At 49.0% G+C, this 20,356-nt stretch overlaps 1 protein-coding gene across 2 annotated transcripts; it reads right to left on the minus strand.

The window, feature by feature from the left end:
* Positions 1-889: 889 nt before the first annotated feature.
* On the minus strand, positions 890-20,248 carry Efcab12 (EF-hand calcium binding domain 12). Of its 2 annotated transcripts, none has more exons than XM_036182388.1 (9): positions 19,629-20,248; positions 14,400-14,848; positions 13,366-13,479; positions 9,781-9,937; positions 6,768-6,958; positions 5,619-5,832; positions 4,050-4,191; positions 2,331-2,387; positions 890-1,381 (listed from the first exon to the last, which is right to left on the minus strand). In XM_036182388.1, exons 1-9 carry the CDS (start codon positions 19,981-19,983, stop codon positions 1,123-1,125), a joined length of 1,938 nt encoding a protein of 645 aa, XP_036038281.1. In that variant the 5' UTR covers positions 19,984-20,248; the 3' UTR covers positions 890-1,122. The 2 variants fall into 2 exon arrangements, with proteins under 2 accessions (XP_036038281.1, XP_036038280.1); XM_036182387.1 differs by having other exon boundaries at positions 13,294-13,479.
* Between the last annotated feature and the right edge of the window lie 108 nt (positions 20,249-20,356).

A 20,356-nucleotide genomic window follows, 5' to 3' on the forward strand; every position in this document is an offset into this window, starting at 1 on the left:
CAGTCCTCGGGGATGTGGTACATACACATACATGCAGGCAAAACACTCAAGCACATAGAATAAATCTTTTTTTTGTTGTTGTTATTGTTTTGGTTTTTAGAGACAGGGGTTTCTCTGTGTAACCCTGACTGTCCTGGCACTCGCTCTGTAGACCAGGCTGGCCTTGAACTCAGAGATCTCTCTGTCTCTGCCTCCTAAGTGTTGGGATTAAAGGCAAGTACCACCACTGCCTGGAAGAATAAATCTTAAAAAAAAAAAAAAAAAATCAAGGGGTTGGGGATTTAGCTCAGTGGTGGAGTACTTGCCTAGCAAGCGCAAGTCCTGGGTTCAGTCCTCAGCTCTGAAAATAAATAAATAAATAGTACTAACTAACTAACTAAATAAATAAATAAACAACAGATGTCACTGGTGGTCTTGGCAGTGGTTCCAGGAGATGGGGACATAAACGAAATAGGATTTTTTGCCCCAACAGGAGGTGAGCTGGGATGAGAGCAGGAATGTTGGCAGTCCACCTTGAGGTGCTGCCTGGAAAGGGGAGGGGAGAAGTAGTGTCTTGCTTGAAATGGCTAGCTAGAAAGCAGCAGGGTGAGGCATAGCTCTCCTGTGCCTATGGCTTGCCCACCCTTCCCTCGGGCTGCGTCAAGTCCAGTGGCATGTGGATCATGGAAGGGCACAGCTAAGAGCAGCTTACTGAGTACATTTCACAAAGGGAGAGTCAGGCAAGTGGATCATAACGAAGGCCCATGAACCAGAGAGTATGTTGGTCTCTGTGGGCACTCATGTCCCAGGATAAGAGGTGGGAGGTGTCCTGGGGAACCTGTGTCTTACACACTCACACCTTCAAGTTTCCCAGTCCTTAAGCAGGAAATCACATAAGCTAGGCTACAGGTCAGCTCTAACCTGGTTTATTTGAAAAGGGCAGAGGTCATGACAGGGTAGCAAACACAGCATGTGTGTGCCTGGACACATCCACACTCCCAGGCACTGGACACTGTGGCATCAGGGACGCAGCTCCAGACCATCCCTGGGAATGGTTCTTTTGTATGGCTCTTTGATACCTCATGCCTGCAGTTGGAGGTCCCTGGCTGCACTGTCTTCTGGCCCAGTGGCCCCCAGGCCGTTCTAGTTGATGGAGTACACCTTGTTTGCATCATAATAGGCTTGGGTCAAGTAAGCCCAGTCCTTCAAGGGCCACCAGTCTTTAGAGTAGTAGATAGCAGGGTAAGCATAGTGTGGGGTTTCCACACAGCTGAAGATTGCCTGGCTCTGGTCCCTGGCCACCGTGGGCAGGTAGAGCCGCAGCTTGTCCAGAAGGTGACCAGGCCAGAAGTGATTGGGGTGGGTGCATGAGGAACCACTGGGTCTCTTGGCCTTCAGCTTCCTGGAAAAGAAAAAGATACAGGGAAGGTTGCTGTGGCAGAGACACCAGTCAGGGCTCCTTCTCAGCAGATGACAGGAGCTGCGACCATGCTCCACAGTGTGGAAAGCACTACACACCTCAAGTCTCCTCACCAGTGGAGGAGGTCTAGAGATCATGATCACACAGTGAGTGAGTAGCTAAGTTCAGGCCCCAGTCACTGCTTCTTAAACCCAAACTTAGATGAGTGCTGTCCTTGTCTAGAGGAGCGGTTCTCAACCTTCCTAATGCTGCGACCCTTTAATACAGTTCCTCATGCTGTGGTGACCCCCAGCCCTAACATTATTTTTGTTACTACTTCATAACTAAAATTTCACTACTGTTACGAATCATAATGTAAATATCTGTGTTTTCTGTTGTTCTTAGGCGACCCCTGTGGAAAAGTCATTCGCCCCCCTAAGGGGTCACAACCCACAAGTTGAGAACTGCTGCTCTAGAGGATTTGCTTTCCCGCCAGCCCCCTTACCTCACCTGTCCTGTGCAGTGCTGGGCATAGAACCCGGGGCCTCACATGCTCTGGGCTAAGCGACCCAGCTGCTAAGCTACACCTAGCCCCATCTGGAAGCATTTGGATATCATATCTGGAATCTAGCCTCAGAAGCCAGCCTCACTGGGTTCAGCTTCAGATGTGGGACTGTGTATCAATATGGTCTCCTGACTGGTGTGTCCAGAACAACTCAGGCTTGTTGGTAACAACACAGTTGAGTTCACTTATAGGCAGGCCCCAGAGCAGCCATGCAGGGCACTCTCTGAATGCTCCTCTGCTGCCCTAGGCCCTTGGCATGGAGCCCCACAACAGACCTAGGCTCTGGCTCAGTGTGCACAGGTCCCACAGCTGCCATTGGTTAGAAGGGAGGCCAGCCTTCTCATCTTTACCCCGCCCTCCTGGTGGACACCCAGAACCGCTACAAACCTAGTAAATTCCTCGAACTCCTGAAAGTGCATTTTCTTGAGTTTCTTTGATGTTTTCCTAGCAGGGAATAGAGAGAGGCATTGTTAAGAGAAACTCCAGAAGCTGGGCGGTGGTGGTGCACACACCTTTAATCCCAGCATTCGGGAGGCAGAGGCAGGCAGATCTCTGTGAGTTCAAGTCCAGCCTGGGCTACAGAGTGAGTTCCAGGACAGGCAAGGCCACACAGAGAAACCTTGTCTCAAACAAAACAAAACAAAAAACAAAAACAAAAACAAACAAACAAACAAAAGATCCATTAAAAAAAACTTCAGGGAAAGTAGGCTTTAGGAAGCAGGTGGGGGCCATTGAGGGGTGTTTCTGAGTCTCAGACCAGAGTGCTGAACATCTTTCTTTTGTGGTGAGGACTTAGCTATGTCTCCATACACCAAAGCACTGAGCTTAGCCAGATTGGTGGAGGGAAGAAAACCTTGGCTTTCTTTGTCTATGGGAGGGAGGCCTCCAAAATAGTTAGTGGGAGTGTTCAGCAACTGGTAGATGAAGCCTGACTCTCATTCCCCTTTCCAGAGGCCAAGCTCCTTGGGACAAGTATGGTAAATACTCAGCCTCCATTCCTTAGCCCAGCAGGCATCACTAACCAGATTCCTTCCCAAGCCCACATCTGGCTCAGAATCTCTGGCTTTTCTTCTGATACAAAGGATTGAACTCTGGGCCTTGTGTACTCTCTACCCCTAGTGCCTGGCCTCAGGATCTTTTTACAATCTAGTCGCTAATGGTGAGAGAGAGCCAATGTCTCTCCTTTAGCTAGGGGATCTCTCTTTCTCTTTTATACCTGGTCAAACACAAGCAAAAATCTCTTTCTTGGACAGCCACCCACTTCCTGGATTCATGGCTTAGGAATTGGTGACAGTCAGCCACAAGTTAGAAGGCACATCTCAGAGGCTCTCTAAGCTACTGCCAGCCTGGGTCACGCTCAACACTTTGCAAGCCACAACTGCTGTGGGCCTAGACTGTCCCTGTACTCCAAACCACTCAGACCAAGAGCAGTGTAAAGCATCAGCTACACTGTGGCCCTCATCTAACCCTCTCGATGTGTAATGGGAGTGCTGCATCCACTTTACACATGAACACACCAAGGCTCAGATCGCAGAAACCTGTCTGGTGTCCACTCTGCGGCACTGCATGCTGCCCCGGGCATTCTGCCACACCACCCCATCCTTCTGCAGGGGTGCCATCTCCTTCTCCCCTCTGCAGCCACTACTGATGCTAGCCACAATAGTTGCCTCCTGCTTGGTCCACATCTGGTGGGAGCAGAGGAGGACTTGACTGTGGGTCCCTTCAAAGGAGGTTTCTTTCAGAGGACTCTGTCCAAGGGTCAGGGTAACATGTCCTTTTCCTGGGGGCCTGTCTCTTGTTGGAGAAGGAGTGTGCTTGCCACAGGGTGGCAGTGCAGGGAATGAATTAGTCCCTGTCCTTTGCAGAGTCCCTCAGCTTCTGCCGCAGGGTGAGAGAACACCCCCTTTGGATCTTTCCCACTGGCCTTATGATTGTATAAGCCTGTGGTCTGGAGGGGAGCACGATCCTAAGACATGCACTAAGGGGGGCATTTAAGACTGGCTAGTGGGAAGTGACCAGTTAAGGGCACAGATACTGGCATGACATGACACCACATGAATGCCAGTGTCCAAGCCCCTGCAGCTGAGGGACAGCCTGAAACTCAGCTTGTCTGTCTTCTTCGTCCCAAGCTTGCTGAGGCCATGGGCCCGGAATCCAATCCTCTTGTCTACATAATAGCCTCCAGGCTGCCGGATCGGGCGGACTTCTTCTCTCAGAGAAATTATCTTGTCTCCTGGATACAGTAGTGCTGTGGGCAGCAAGGAAGACAGCAGGTCCATTAGCCAAAGTTGTCTACTTTAGGGTCACATGGGAATGGTTAAAAAAATATTCACACTTCTGATTAAAAGATTACTTTTTCTGAGCCATCAAGATGTCTTGGCAAGTAGAGTAGCAAAGTGCACGTGTGGGGCTGGAAGACAACTTTGTGGAGTCTGTTCTCTCTGCATCCCTGTGGATTCTGGGTACTGAATTTAGGTCATGCATGAGGTTTGGTGACAAGTGCCTTTATCCACTGAGCCATCTCACTGGCTCTCAACTTTGTAAGATTACATTTATTTATTTATTTATTCTCTGTGTGTGTCTGTATCTAGGAGATCTGGGGGAGGGAGGGAGGGAGAGGGAGAGCACCACTAACGCACGCGGAGGTCAGAGGACAACCAAGGGCTGGTTTTCTCTTTCCACTGAGTCCCAGGGATTGAACTTGGGTCATTAGGCTTACCATCAAAGCTTTGCCTGCTAAACCATCTGGCTAGCCCAACTTTTTATTTTTAGATGTTTGTAGGTTCATTGGAAATTGCAAAACACAATAGGGTATAGAGTCCCCCTGAACTCTCCCACAGCTCCCTACAATGTGGCACGGCATTATCATGCAGTTCAGTATCAGAAGGGACTTTAGACAACCCTGCTCACCAGGGGACAGAGGAAAACTAGTTTGTAACAGCAAATTGGTTTGGAACTACTTAGCAAGCCTAGGTTGGTGGCAAGAAGAGTCAACTAGACTTCACTAGGTTAATGCTTGGATGTGTGTGTGTGTGTGTGTGTGTGTGTGTGTGTGTGTGTGTGTATGCTTAATAAGCAAGCAGTCTACCACTGAGCTCCATTTCCAGCCCTTAGAACTACTTTGGTAACTTTGGGGGGGGCAGGGGTGGTTTCAAGACAGGGTTTCTCTATGTAGCTTTGGCTGTCTTGGAACTCGATCTGTAGACCAGGCTGGCCTTGAACTCTCAGAGATCCACCTGCCTCTGCCTCCTGAGTACTGGGATTAAAGGTGTGCGCCACCACTGCCCACCTGGCCTTTAGTAACTATTTTGATGGTGGTTTTCTTGTTGTTTTGAATTTGTCTTATAGGTGGGTGTGTGTGTGTGTGTGTGTGTGTGTGTGTGTACATGTTCATATGGGTGCGTGTGGGTAGGTAGGTACAAGTGTGTGGAGGCAGAGCTCCATAACCCAGATCCTACCCCAATCTCACCTAAGGAGCCCACATGTCTCAGAGCCTGCGCCTTAGGAGTCTCACCTAGTGGTCAGGCTGACTGCCTTCCCTCTGCCTCCTTCCCAGTGTCCCCACTGAAGGCCACAGTGGCTCAGCTGGGTGCATGCATGGGGAAGCCAGTGTCAGGCCAACTCCACATTAGCCGTGGCTCAGGCCCCAGGCTCTCCCTTGAAGTAGGCCCCTACCTCTCATGAGGATGTCCTCAGTGAGCGGGAGACCATAGGCCTTGCAGAGTTCCCAGCATCTCAAGTAGACCAGGAAGTTATCCCTGCGGCTCATGTTAAGCAGCTCCTCCATCTCCCCAGACATGGTGGATGGCAGGCAGTGGTCGTCCAAGTGCTTCGTCCCAGACCGAACCAGCCGGCAGCTCTCCACATATTGGATGGAGGGGAGAAGGAGCTGCAAGGAGAAGAAGCAAGGAGAACAGAGGGTGCTCCATCATGTGTCTTTGTGACAGTCATCCTAGCCAGGAGGCAGCACAGCACCTCCTTCACCTCCCTGTGAGAGGCCCCCAGGAAGAAGAATGGTGGGTAGTGAGGTCACAATTCAGGTTCCAAGGGCAGCAGCTTAGAGGTCAAGGTTACTCCTCAGGGGCTCTGACACTTGGCACCTGAGTCCTGGGAATACAGCCTATACCAGATGTGCCCATGTGGCTGTAATATCTGTAAGGAGGCACAGTAGCAGTAAGTGCCCCAGAAGTATCCTGTGGAAAATTGGTGTGAGCCGGGCGGTGGTGGTGCACGCCTTTAATCCCAGCACTCAGGAAGCAGAGCCAGGCGGATCTCTGGGAGTTCGAGGCCAGCCTGGGATACCAAGTGAGTTCCAGGACAGGCTCCAAAGCTACACAGAGAAACCCCTGTCTCGAAAAAAAAAAAAAAAAAAAAAAGAAAGAAAGAAAGAAAGAAAGAAAAAAAGAAAAAAGAAACTGGCATGAGTCTTTGGCTGGAGGGGACTCTAAACCAGGTATACACCTGTGTGTGATCCTGAGGTAGAAACCACGCCACCAGTGCAAAGGGGCTGAGAAGTACCTTTTTCTTCTCTTTTGTTCCTTTGTTTGTTTGTTTGTTTGTTTGTTTTTGTTTTTGAGACAGATTCTTGACGTGTAGCCCTGGCTGGCCTGGAACTCAATGTGTAGCCCAGGCTGGTCTCAAACTCATAATCCTTTGGACTGGATCTCCTGGGTGCTAGGATTATAGGAGTGTTTCACCACACTGCTTACTGCACAGCTGACAGACAAGGGCTGACGGGAGATGAGACCTTCCCAAGAGCTCCCCAACTAGCAGGTGTCAGTGCCAAGTCTTGAACCCTGGCTTGCCCAGCCCCCAAGCCTGTACCTTGTATTGCCTCCGCCTCTCTCGGTACCGCTTGCCCACATCCTCCATGTCTTCCTCTGTCATGGGCCGCCCCTCCATCTTTATATCAACCTCAGGCACCTTCAGCAGGTCCATCTTGGGAGGCTGCAGGGCTGGGACAGCCTGTTGCTTTTGGGAGGTATGCTTCAGGGAAGCTTTCCTCAGAGTCAAATCTGGAGTTGGAGGGAAGAATGGAAAAACTAAGAGGGTGCCCAGCTGGGGAGCCGAACCTGATGGGATTGAGTAGATGCCAACATGCTCTTCTGTCCCTTCCCTATGTCCAGCCAGTGCTCATCTGAGGGCCACTGCTAATTTGTCCCCTCCATTGCTATGAAGTCCCCATCTGCATACCCCAGACCCCCCTCTGCTCCTTTCTCACCCTGTCACTTTGTTCCCACCAAGTGGCAAATAGAACCCTTATAAAATGGCAGCTGGGTATGGTGGCGCACACCTTTAATCCCAGCACTCTGGAGGCAGAGTGAGTTCAAGGCCAGCCTGGTCTATAAAGTGAGTTCTAGGACAGCTAGGACTGTAACACAGGAAAAAACTGTCTCCAAAAACAAAAACAACAAACAAACAAAAAATGTAAATAAGATCAACCTATGATCCTGGCTTCCCAGGGAACACACTCTGAAAACAGACTCCTTTCCTGGACCACAAGGGCCTGTGGGAATCTGTTTCAGTTACCATCCTTCATCCTGTAGTCTCTCCTCACCATGCTGTTCTCACCTCCTGTACCCTAAAAGTTCTCCCTGCCTCAGGCCCTTGACCTTGGCATTTCCACCTCTTGGATGCCCTTTGCAGACAATGGCTGTGCACCAGTCCCTCAGGGGTCAGACCGACACCTACGGCTCAGAGGCTTTGCCTGCCTACCATCCTGGCACTCACTCCAGCTGTCTCCAAGGCATCCATCTCTGTGGACAGCACCTGATCATGTGCCAGCTGACAGCAGCAGGGCTTGGGCTAGCGCATTGCAGTCTCCCAGTTGCTACAAGTGGGCCTAGCATTTGGGAGATACTTCCAAAATGGGGACCACTTAAGGGACGCTGACACCCTGCCATGGTCCTGGTGGCAGACTCATGTTGAAGGGAAGTCTTGGCCTCACATCCTCCTGAGACTCCAGACAAGAAGCTTAGCCTCTCTGGACATTTGCTTCCTCCATGGAAACCATGCATAGCAACCCTAACCTCCAGACAGGCAGGATACTGTGTTGTACAAATGTGACCAGCCCATATGGTGCCCTGGAAATACAGGCTCCTCCTCTTCTCTGAGTCCAGATGCCCAGCAGCTTGTTCCCTTAGACAAACTGAGAGGCCCTCCCCCAAGTCCACTTGACTTACCCATTGCCATCCTCCAGAAGCAAAGAGTTCTGGAGATGCTGAAATAGCACCAGTCGGCAGATAGATGCTGCCTGCCTTCAAGTCAAGATAAGGGAGATTTCTTTACTAAGTGGGGTGGGAAGGATGTATGTTTGTTGAAATCCTTTGACTGTGGCTGTTACTGCTGAGCACTGTGCTGTAGTGACTCCAGCCAGCTGTGAAATCACAGCAGCGCTGGGCATTTGTAAGACTCAGGGAGGAGCAGAGTGGGGGAGTACAGCCCAGAGGAGGTGCTGACCCTGGGCTATGGAAGAGGGGACGGTGCTTGGGTTTCCTGGGTTCTGAATGGTCAGGGACCCTCCTGGGAGTGGGGATGGGGTGGGGTGCCAGTGTGTCCCCAGGACAGCCAGTCTGAAATCTAGAACTAGGGCTTTCGCACTATGCAGGAGCCACCTGAGGTCACCACACCAGGGAGGACACACACTGCACACCCTTGGTGTGATCATTCACCCCAACTCTAGAAACCTTGCAAGGAAGACCCTTCAACTGCTTCCTCATGGCTTTATTTCATCTCAAAGGGACAGAAACCCACCCCTCCCTAAATGTGTCTGAGGTTAATTTCCTGCCAGCCTGGTGGAGAGGGGCAGAGCTAGACCCATTCCACTTAAATAAATGATGTTGCTCTATTTGAAAGCTGAGATAAGAGTGTTGCAGTTGTTTGTGGTCTCCCCCCCCCCCCGGCCCCCCCCAACAAAAATAAACAAAAAAAAAAAAAAAAAAAAAAAAAAAGGGTGTTGATCAGTTGGTAGAGTGTTTGCCTAATGCACAGAGCACTGAGTTTAACACCAGCACCGCATAAAAACCAAGCATAGTGGTATACACCTGTATCCCAGCACTTGGGAGACAGAGGCAGGCAGATCTCTGAGTTCGAGGCCAGCCAGGTCTACAAAGTGAGTTCCAGGCCAGTCAGAGCTATGTAGAGAGACCTTGTCTCAAAACAAACAAAAAGATACAGGTGTGCACTGTAAATTCATAGCCCATATCAAAGAACGCTTTCTGGTTTGCCTCTTGCTGCTTTTGGACAGATGTAGCCCACAAGCACTTGAGGGTAAATGTAACATGCACAACATCCCTACTTATAATATCCATGATGACAGAAAGCCCACACCAGTGAACTCCAAATGTGTTCATTCTGTTTCTGAGCAAGATATTTTGGTTAACTTTTCCTTTTTTTTTCTTTTTCTTTTCATTTTTAGATAAGATCTTCTGTATCCCACACTGACCTCAAACTCCCTACATAGTCAAGGGTGATCCTGAACTTCTGAGCCTCCCACCTCTACCCTGAGTGCTAGAATTGTGGATGTGCCCCACCATGCCTGGTGTATATGTTGCTAGGGATGGAATCCTGGGCTTTGAACATGCTAGACAAGCACTCTGCCAACTGATCTCCATCCCCAACCCTCAGTTTTGTTTTGAATCCATCATTTATGTGCCTCTAAGGACAGAGGCTGGACTTCATCTTTGAATAGACAAAAGGGCAGCTGGGCCCTTGAGAAAATATCTGCTTCCTCATTGACAAAGCTTGGCAAACCTATAAGCCAGAAAAGGAGGTGCCTCTTGAGGATGTCAATGCTAGGGAGAGCCAGCCTGGCTCTGAGGGCAGGGAGGGCACGCACACTCCCTGGCAGTGGGCAAGGTGCTTCTCTGTTGGGCCAGTGACCACTGCTTGTAGGTGCTGGCCAGGGCGTCCGTGGTGATAGCGTTCTGTTTCCCGAGAGAGCCGAGGTAGATGACTATGTCCTCCAGCTCCTGGTTCTTCAGAGGAACTCCAATCTGAGGAGGCACAAGAACTTCCTGAGGCCCCCCTCACCCTTACCACCAGGCCTGGCCAACCTGCTCAACCCTCCAACTTCTTGCTGCCACAGGAATGCAGAGCCCTAGGGTTGGGGATTTAGCTCAGTGGTAGAGCACTTGCCTAGCAAGCGCAAGGCCCTGGGTTCGATCCTCAGCTTTAAAAAAAAAAAAAGGAATGCAGAGCCCTTGCCAGGCCCCCAGTGTACTCTGCAATTTACCATGCCTTGCTTTTGCCCATACAATCCCCTCTTTCTGCCTGAAAACCCATCCCTCCTTCAAACGCAAGGCCAGATAGGCCTCCGTCTTTCCGAAGTCTTTTTCAGGTGATTGACATACTGGATAGGAAGAAAGTCATACACCCATCATTATCCCCAAGGAACAAGTATGCCCGCCCTGACTGAAGTATCAGAAAGTTATATGCCTTTTTCTTTTAAGGATGTGACGGCCACTCCTGGTTGTCAACTTGACTACATCTGGAATTAACTAAACCCCCAGTGGCTGGGCACACCTGTGAGGAATCTTTCTTAATTAAATCATTTGAAGTGGGACAACACACCACTCACTAATCCAGACCTTCTGAGGTAGGAAGATCCACCTTTTATCTGGGCCATGCTTTCTACTGGTAGCCTATATAAAGGGCACAGAAGAAGGGAGCTTTCTCTCTCTTTGCCTGCTTGCTCTTGCTCTCTCTGGCAAGTCCATTCCTTGACTGGCATCAGAGCCTACTTCTTCCTTTGTGATTCGGGCTTATAGTGAAGATCAGCTGAGACTCCCAACCTTGTGTACTGAACAACCACTGGATTCCTGGACCTTCCATCAGGAGACTATTGGAATAGTCGGACTGTAGCCTGTAAACTGCTCTAGTAGATACTATATATAGGCATATATTGCTATCAGTCCTGTTTCTCTAGAGAACGCTGACTAATACAAAGAACAACTCTGGAGGTATGTAGTGCTTACCCGAAACATGTTCAGAAAGAAAAGGTTGGAAGGAAACATAATTGTGATTATAATTATCTCTTCATTCTCTTTAGACAACAGTCATTGTTGAACTGTCCTTGGTCCAGCTCAGAACTGCCCTGGTGCTAAAGGACATATTTCATATTCATATTTCAAGATTTTTGAAAGATTAGTTGGGTGTGATGGCTCACACAATTAATCCCAGCACCTGGGAGGCAGAGACAGGTGGATCTCTCTAAGTTCGAGGCCAGCCTGGTCTACAGAGTGAGTTCCAGGACAGCCAGGGTTACTATAGAAAAACACTGTCTCGTAAAAAATTATTTATTTTGTGTATAGAGTGTTTTGCCTGTATGTATGTGAGTGTACTTACTGTATGCGTGCCTAGTGTCTGAAGAGTTCAGCAAGGGTCTCAGATACCCTGAAACTGGAGTTACTGTGAGCTGTTGTGCGGGTACTGGGAACCAAACCTCGGTCCTCTGCAAGAACAGCAAGTGGTCTTAACTGCTAAGCCATCTCTCTCGGCACAGGATTTAATATTTAAACTAATTTTTTTTTTTTTTGGTAGTTGAAGACATTTACTTTTTAAAAGTGTTTTGGATGATGTTCATCATAAAAAGGTTTGAAAATTGGTTAATTGAAAGTGTAAGTCAGGGTATATAGTTCAGTAGTAGCGAGCTTGATAGTATATGCAAGGCACTGAGTTCAAGCCCCAGCTAGAGATAGTTGGGGGCTACAGTTAAGAATGTATGCTGCTCTTTCAGAGGACTTGAATTTGGTTGCTAGTACCCACATCTGGCTGCTCATAACCATTTGTAACTTCAACTCTAAAGATCGGATGTCCCCTTTTGGCTTCTGCAGGCACCAGCATACATGTATACATGTTCTCACACAGACACACACATACACATAATAAAAAAAAAAAAAAAATGGGAGCTGGTCAGTGATGGCACACACCCTTAATTCCAGCACTCAGGAGGCAGAGGCAGGTAGATGGATCTCTGTGAGTTCAAGGCCAGTCTGAGTGAGTTCCAGGACAGCCAGAGCTGTAACACAGAGAAACCCAAAACAAACAAATAAACAAACAAATTTTAAAAGGGCAGAAGAGATGGCAGCAGTTAAGAGCAGTTACTGCCCCTGCAGAGGACCCCAGCTCAGTTCCCAGCTCTAATGTGGTGGCTCACAACCATCTGTAACTCCAGTTCTAGGGGATGTGGTGCCCTCTTCTGGCCTCTGAGGTCATTGCATCCATAAGGTGCAACTACACAGGCAATATTTCCTAAGTAGGAAATACACGTGAATAAATCTTTAAAAAAAAGATATAGGTAACAATGTCTGCTTTTTAAGGACATCTTGATTTGAAAAGACACAAACATTTAATTCATCTAAGCCAGCAAGCTTTTTCTAGGTTTTGTGAGTCACAGGGGCTGTGCCATTGTGTCATGGAAGTCCCCATAGCCATTCGCAAATGAATGAGTGTGGCTGTGTTCAACAAAAGCGGTTTTTTGTTTGTTTGTTTGTTTGTTTGTTTGTTTGTTTTTCTAAAGAGGCAGGCTGGAGTTAATACATGGGCCCAGATCCTGCACTAGACTAACAGAACTTTCAAAGATGATGGAAACATCAGCCCTATCTGGTCCAATAGAGGCAATGTACCAATGAGACAAACCTTCAGGTACACTTGTGAGGGGTTATTTAGACTAAGGTAGCCTTTGGGCATACCTGTGGGGTATTGTATTGACTAGCTTAATTAAAGTGGAAAGACCCACCCTGAAAGGGGAAAGCATCAGAAGAGGTTCCTAGAGTTACAGGTGGTTGTGGGCCACCTGATGTAGGTGCTGAGAATTGAACTCTGTCCTCTGGAAGAGCAACAAGTGCTTTAACCACCGACCCATCTCCCTAGCACCAGGTACAGTATTGGCTTTTGCTTGACACTAGTGATGCAGGCTTTGTGCATGCTTACCAAGGCTCTCCCACTGAGCTCCCTCCAAACGTACATGATAGAGGGTTTTGTCGTTTGTCTCGTGTGTGCATACGGATGTTTTGCGCTGCACATATAATTGTGCACCATGTGCATGCAGTGCATGTGGAAGCCAGAAGAGGGCATTAGATCCTCTGGAAGTGGAGTTACAGGTAGTTGTTAGCTGCCATGTAGGGGCCGGAAACTGAACCTGGGTCCTCCACAAGAGCCATCTCTCCAGGTTAGCCTGGTGTAGAGGTAGTTTTAAGGCTGTGGTCTGACTGGGGGTTGTGCCATGTTTCCCAGTGTGGCTTTGCAAGTATGAGGCTGGTAGTGTGAACCCGTGTGTCTGCCCCTCAGGACCCCAGAGCCTCATGGAGGGAGGACATATCCCAGGCCCAGTGGAGAAGCTCGTACTTACTGCCTTCAGAGCCATGATAAATTCCTCCCTGGAGATGCGCTGGTTCTCGCCCCGCTCCCCCTTGTTAAATACCTCCAGGATCTTGATCTTTCGGCTACGCAGGTAGGCATACAAGTCTGCCAGGATAGAAGGTTTGGGCAGCCGCAGCTGGGGTGCAGGTTGACGGACAGGTCTGGGAGCTTTGCCCTGGGAGAGGCAAGAGTGAGGCAGATAATTGGACTGCTTACATGTACATATCCCTAGCCCTCTAGTTAAATTTTAATCTCACTCCAGAACCCAAAGATGGACTGGAGGGGAAGATGCTTTGTATGTCTTTGTCCCTGTTTTCAATGTGGCCAGAATGAATAAATCTCCTATATCTGTTCTTTATCATTAATTAGGCTGCTTTAATCAGCTTATTGAGGATGGGTGACTCCAAGTTAGATAATGCCATCACAAGGTAGCCCTCCTTCTCACCCTAACTTCAGATGTGATTCTCAAACTAGCCCACAAGCACTGGTTAGCACCTCTCTCTCTCCAGCGGACAGGTGTCTATGATGAAGACCGACTGCTAGTGTGCCCCAGATGGGGTGCTTTTAAAGCACATCCACGTGTTCTCAGACTTTCCCCTGGCCAAGATGGAATCCCTTTTCTGTCCCCATGGTGTACCCTTCTGACGTGGTGCAGTATCAAGACTAGAGCCTAGGGCATAACAGCACTATGACTTCCTTCCACTCTGTTCTGGAAGGCTCACTCTGGGGGCAGCTAGCCACCTTATTATGGGGACTTGTATGCAGCCTCTGGGAGGTCCCTGAGGGAGGCAATGAAACCCAGTAGTCGTTTGAACAAGCTTGTCCTCGGGTCTGCAGTCTTATGATATGGAGACAGAGCTTCCTAGCTAGAGTGCGCCTGGATTCCAGAGTCACAATAATAAGTATTTGTTTCTTTAAGTCACTCTGGGGTACTTGTTATGCAGCAAGAGATAACTCATACACCTTCCTTTGGGGACTTGCTTTTGCTCCTCTGGAAAAAGGGGGCAAACTACCTTGTTCTGTCTAATCCAAGGGAACAAAATATCACCATACTCCTGAAGCCTTCCGCATCTTCTGGCCATCAGGGCTTCTCACCTTGGGTTTCTTGATTGAAATCAAAGTTTCTTTGGGGGCTTTTTGCTCCTGGTGAATCAAGAGCAGAACCTTGGCCTCCGATGATGTGATGGCGGGCTTATTCTCTAGCCATGTCTTAACATCACCAAATGACTCCAGCTGCCTCCGGAGCTTTGCCCTCTGGCTCAGCCAGACCTTCCTGTCCACTGGTGGCTGTTGGACGTCTTTAATATCCAAAGTTTTGAAGGTAGGTATGGGTGGAGGGGGAGCTTGAGGAGGCATCGTGGGGTGGGCTGGTGCCTGGTCCTTTGTCCCAGGCACAATGATGATTCGCCTGCGGCTTTGTGGCAGGTGGAAGTCTTTCTTTTTAAACTGCCTGAAGCAGTGGGCAGTGACCAGCTCAGGATTGAAGACAGGCCCCTGGCTGGTGGCTCCATAGATGTCATCATCTATGTAAGACTGGAATGCCCCTTGGGAGAAGAGGGTTACAAGGTGAGTTCCTTTTTGGAAGAGGACTAACAGGAGCCAGGACAGAGAAACTGTTGTAGGGCTGGCTGTGTATCAGGGCGCCTGGTTCCTACCTGGCTCTGTCACTGCATCCTGATGGTAAAGGAAATGATGTTAGCTAATGTGACCTGTGCCCTAACTCCCAACTCCCGATTACACTCTGCTCATGCTCCAAAGACTCTGACCGTAGGCACCACAGCGCCCTCTGGTGGGAGCAAAGGCAAATCCAGAGAGCTTGGGTTTGAGTGCTGGCCTGCTTCCTGCTTAATCTCTGTGTCTCACTTTTCACCTGTAAGATGGGGATAATGAATACCTAATTTTTCAGGTGGTGGAGGTGTTTTTTACAGTTGCTTTGTACATAAGTGTGCTGCTATATATGTATCTATATGCACATATGCATACACACATCTACATTTACTACATACAAGTTCTCTTCTTCATGGTGCTAAGGCTTAATTAAACCCAGGGCCTGGTGCTTGTTAGAGAAGTACTGTGCTCCTGAGCTACATTCCTCAGTCCCTAACTTGCAATGATATGGCAGATGGGCAAGTGAGGTGGCTCAATGGATAAAGGCACTTTCTTCCAAGTTGGACAACTTGTGTTCAGTACCTGGAACCCATATGGTAGGAGGAAAGAACAGACTCCCACAAATTATCCTTTGCCACATTGGCACTGTGGCCCAAGCCGTTCTCTACCTGCTGAAATAAATATGTGTAAAAATGAATTAGGGAGTTGGAGAGATGGCTCAGTGGTTAAAAGCACTGGCTGCTCTTTCAGAGGATCTGGGTTTGATTCCCAGCACCCACATGGTACTACACAACCATCTGTAACCCTAGTTCCGGAGGGTCTGTCACCCTTTTCTGGCCTCTAAGAGCACTGCATACACATTCTTCACAGACATACTGTGGTGATATTTTATTTGTACTGAAATGTGATTTTATTTGTATATTAATAAGGTTGCCTTGGGGTCAGAGCAAGCCATAGCAGAAGCTGGGCGATGGTGGTGTATGCCTTTAATCCCAGCACATGGGAGGCAGAGCTAGGCAGGATCTCTGTGTGTTCAAGGACACAGCCAGCATGGCAACACACGCCTCTAATCTCAATACCAACCATAGAAGACCTGGAGGTCTGTACAGACAGGCAGTGATGAGGAGGTCCTGTGGCTGGGTTTACAACCAATGAGAAGGCAGAACAGAAAGTCTATATAAAGACAGGACACAGGAAGTAGCTCTCTTGCGGAGAGGAAAGACAGAGCAGCAGTGAAGGGTAAGGTTTTCAGCTCTCAGATATCATACTTACAGGAAAACATCCATATGCATAAAAGCTATAGCAGCCCCTCTGTGCTGTTATTAACGGAGATAGTTAGGCATCCTGGGGGCAAAGTCACCCTCCTCCCAAGAAAGGACTGGCTGAGCTGTCTCACAGCTTACCTGCCTTCTGTCATCTGCTTCTCTAGAACTTGGCCTATGGGGAGATCTCTGGTGCGTTTTCTTGATTGATGATTGATGTGGGAGGGCCCAGCTCACTGTGGGTGGTGCTACCCCTGGGCTGGAGGTCCTAGGTGCTATAATAAAGCTGGCTGAGCAAGCTATAAGGAGCAAGCCAGTAAGCAGCACTCCTCCATTGTCTCTGCATCAGCTCCTGCTCTGACTTCCCTGGAAGATGCTCTATAAGCTGTAAGATGAAATAAACCTTTTCCTTCCCAAGCTGCTTTGGTCATGGTGTTTTACCACAGCAATAGGATCATAACTAAGACACCACTGCACGCGCTCAGAGCTGCACTCTGGTGGCCCTCACACGGTTGGACACTCTGCTGAAAGTCTCCAGTTGAGCCTGGTGCACGGCTTCTCCGGCTCACAGTACCTCCCCACATTTCCCATTAGTTCAGTTTGTTAATAACTGCTTAAGGGGTGGGGGGCTTCCTGTTGGAGACTCCTGGTGCAATGCTTTGGTTTTCTAGTTAACAGCTTATTCTCTGCTGGAGTCCTGGCTCCACCATAGTGCTTACATGTAATGGCGATTCAGTAAACAGTTCATGAATGACAAATGTAGACATGGAGTCGGTGCTATGACTGGCCATAAAGTTGATTACTAACAGCTTAATTAGCCCCACAGACAAGTTCTTTTGTTTTAGGATTTCTTTTTAATTTATGTGTATGAATGTTTTGTGTGCATGTATGTATGTGCACCACATGTGTGCAGGGCCCACAAAGGCCAGAAGGTGTTGTCATCCCTGGAACTGAGTTATAATTGGTTGTGAGTGTGGGTGCTGGGAACTGTACTTGGGTCCTTTGCAAAAACTTAAAAAAAAAAAAAAAAAAAGATTTATTTGGGCTGGAGAGATGGTTCGAGGTTAAGAGCACTGGCTGTTCTTCCAGAGGTTCTGAGTTCAATTCCCAGTAACCACCTGGTGGCTCACAACCATCTGTAATGAGATCTGGTGCCCTCTTCTGGCCATGTAGACACAGCACTGTGTACATAATAAATAAATAAATAAATCTTAAAAAAAAAAAAAAAAAAAGATTTATAGGCCAGAAGAGGGCACCAGATCTCATTACAGATGGTTGTGAGTCATCACGTGGTTGCTAGGAATTGAACTCAGGACCTCTGGAAGAGCAGCCAATGTTCTTAACCTCTGAGCCATCTCTCCAGCCCCACCCCCAACCCCAGCAAGTGCTCTTAACCACTGAAACATCTCTCAAGTCCCCAGAGCCAAGCTCTTAGCTATTTGCTGTTACCCAGCAGCAACTTGATCCTCATATCTCCAGACTTTCATTTCTAAAATAGTTTGTGCCACCTCCCTATTCCCCCATACCCCCCTCCCCTGGGGGGCTGAGGATTGGACACAGCGCAAGCTCACTGGCTCCTCCCCTGTATTTGTATCAACAGATCTGGCAGACTGCACAGGCAGCCCAGCTCACACTCATACTGACCCCACTCCTTCACCTAACTATCTCTAACTTACTTTTCAGGCTTAGCTCAGGCATCATTATCCCTTGAAGTCTTCCCAGCTCTTCTTTCCCACTCCTTTGGGGTCCCTACAGCCCCAACATTTCGTCTCACCCCAGCATGGTCTGAGCCAAGGTCTCACCAGGTAGGCCAGGATGCCCCACTTTCCCAAATGCTGGGATGACAGGCTTTCCCACCAAGGCTGGCTTCTTAGTGCCCCTGGAGTTAGCATACCTCCTGCCTGCCATGGCCTAAAGCTCTTTGCCCCTCTCCTGATTTTACACCCGCCTTGGCCTCGTGTCTACATTGCTCCTTTCTGCTCAGTCATGCCTCCTTGCTCCTTGCCTGGCCCTTGGGTTCCATTTACCCAGTGGCTGTGTGCTCCAGAGGGCGTGGTTTCCCTTCCGGGTTCCCATCCTGTGGTGCGCAGTGGAGGTGTGGTGGTTTGAATAAGAATGGCTCATGGATTTGAATCCTCAGGAAGTGGAACTGTTTAAAAGGATTAGGAGGTGTGGTCTTGCTGGAGGAGGTGTATCACTGGAGGTGCGCTTTGAGGTGTTTGTTTTTGTTTTGAGACAGGGTTTCTTTGTGTGGCCCTGGCTGTCCTGGATCTCGCTCTGTAGACTAAGGCTGACCTTGAACTCACAGAGATCCACCTGCCTCTGCTTCCCAAGTGCTGGGTGGCATTGAGGTTTTATTTTATTTTTTTATTTTTTAAATATAATTTATTTTTATTTTATTCACATTGGTGTTTTGCTGCATGTATGACTATGTGAGGATGTCAGATCTTGAGTTACAGACAGTTGTGAGCTGCCATGTCAGCGCTGGGACTTGAACCCAGGTCCTCTGGAAGAGCAGTCAGTGCTCTTAACCACTGAGCCATCTCTCCAGCCCCGGCATTGAGGTTTTAAAAGCCCACAGTAGGCCCAATCTCTCTCTGTGGATCAGGGTATAGCTCTCAGCTACCTCTGCTACCATGCTCCCTGCCACGATGATAATGGACTAAGCCTTGAAGCTGTAAGCCAGCCCCATTAAATCCTCTCTTCTTTCTAAGAGCTGCCTTAAAGAGCTGTGTCTCCTCACTGCAATAGAACAGTGAGCAAGACAACAGGTAACAACATCCCAGCCACCAGTGGCCTGCTCACCACCCTTCTTCATGGCCAGTGTTTCCAGTGCTCTTCATGGCTGTGACCATCCACAGGAGGTGGTCTCCTGCAGTGACAGGCTGAGGCTGCCATCTTCTCTTTGGAAGAGATGGTGGAATTGGAAGGGAAAGAGCTATGTTCCAGCTCCTGCCCAGGTCAAGTGTGCTCTCTGATGTCAGTGGCCGTCACTGGCTGACTTTGCTTCTGTTTGTACATTCCCAGGGACACAAAGAACTTCACCGTAGACCCTGAATGCTAGAAGACTCCATTCACTGACCCAAATGTGTTTTCCAGGAGCACCTACCTAAGGATCCTAACTGGTCTCAGAAAACACACTCATTCCTCTTTAATGACTTACACCTCTCAGCTGTTGCCTCCCTTCCGGCCACCATCCTGGGTTCCTGTTGTCCTGCTCACTCCTAAGCATCAACACTTTACACTGGGCAGCCACTTTCCCTACTCATGTCTGCGCTGAGGACCCCCATCCCAGCACTGCCATGCCTCTAGATGCTCTGAAAACATCTCACTCCAATAATTTACAGGGTCTTAGGTGTCCACCAACTAAGATTAAATGTGTCCCCCGGTTCCAGTACTATCTAACCAGGTCCCCCAGACACCCTACATCTCCATGAAAAATACCCTCACTTACCAAGGTCTGCGGATGTCAAGCTGAATGTCACCTGGCGGTTCCTTTTCTCCTCAGCTTTCAGGACCTCCAGTAGCCTGGCTCCTTTCTTTTGCCTCCCAGTGTATTTGGCTGGGGTTTCTGGCAGACCCTGACTGTGTGCCGGGGAAAGGTGGCCAGGGGAATCAGCATTACTCGGTGAAGTTTTAGTTGGATGGGGAGGAGGCTTGCTGAGGACTGGGGTCTTCAGGCCAGCCGGCCCCACACCTCTTCTCTTCTGTCTGTGTCCTCCACCTTTCAAATTGCAGCATTTTCCCAAGAACTTTACTGGGGACTGACAGCTGACTTCCTTAGGTCTCTTCTTCAATATAGGACCCATTGTTGTCCAACCCAGAAATATGCAGGGTCCCAGGCACACCAGCCCTGGCTCTGATTCCAAGCCAGGTGACTAGGCCTGCTCCTCAAGCTAAGTCTGGGCATGGGAATCCTGGAAGAGGTAGTGACCTTCTGGAACTCCTGGCAACCCTTCCGGCAGAGCTGAGACGGCACAATGAGGCTTCCAGCCTATCCTGGCCCTCTCCCAATGGCTTTGCCGCGGGGAGCCAGCGGGCTCCTCCAATGGCGCTGTGGAGCAGGCCCCAGGCTCAGCCATTTGGTGCAACAGTTTCAAGTTTTGCAGGGTAACCCGTTACTGAGCGAGTAAGCCCCGTTGCCATAACTACAGATGCTCTGAACCGATTGGCTGAGCGCTT

The sequence above is a fragment of the Onychomys torridus genome, chromosome 3, assembly GCF_903995425.1.
Source record: "Onychomys torridus chromosome 3, mOncTor1.1, whole genome shotgun sequence".
In the NCBI taxonomy this organism is placed as follows: Eukaryota; Metazoa; Chordata; class Mammalia; order Rodentia; family Cricetidae; genus Onychomys; species Onychomys torridus.

Coding starts and splice junctions, on each gene's coding strand:
- Efcab12 (XM_036182387.1), bottom strand. CDS start 19,983: ATGGGTCCTATATTGAAGAAGAGACCTAAGGAAGTCAGCTGTCAGTCC. Junction 14,849..19,628: donor CTTGACATCCGCAGACCTTG/GTAAGTGAGGGT, acceptor TCTTCTCCCAAG/GGGCATTCCAGTCTTACATA. Junction 1,382..2,330: donor GAGTTCGAGGAATTTACTAG/GTTTGTAGCGGT, acceptor TTTCTTTTCCAG/GAAGCTGAAGGCCAAGAGAC.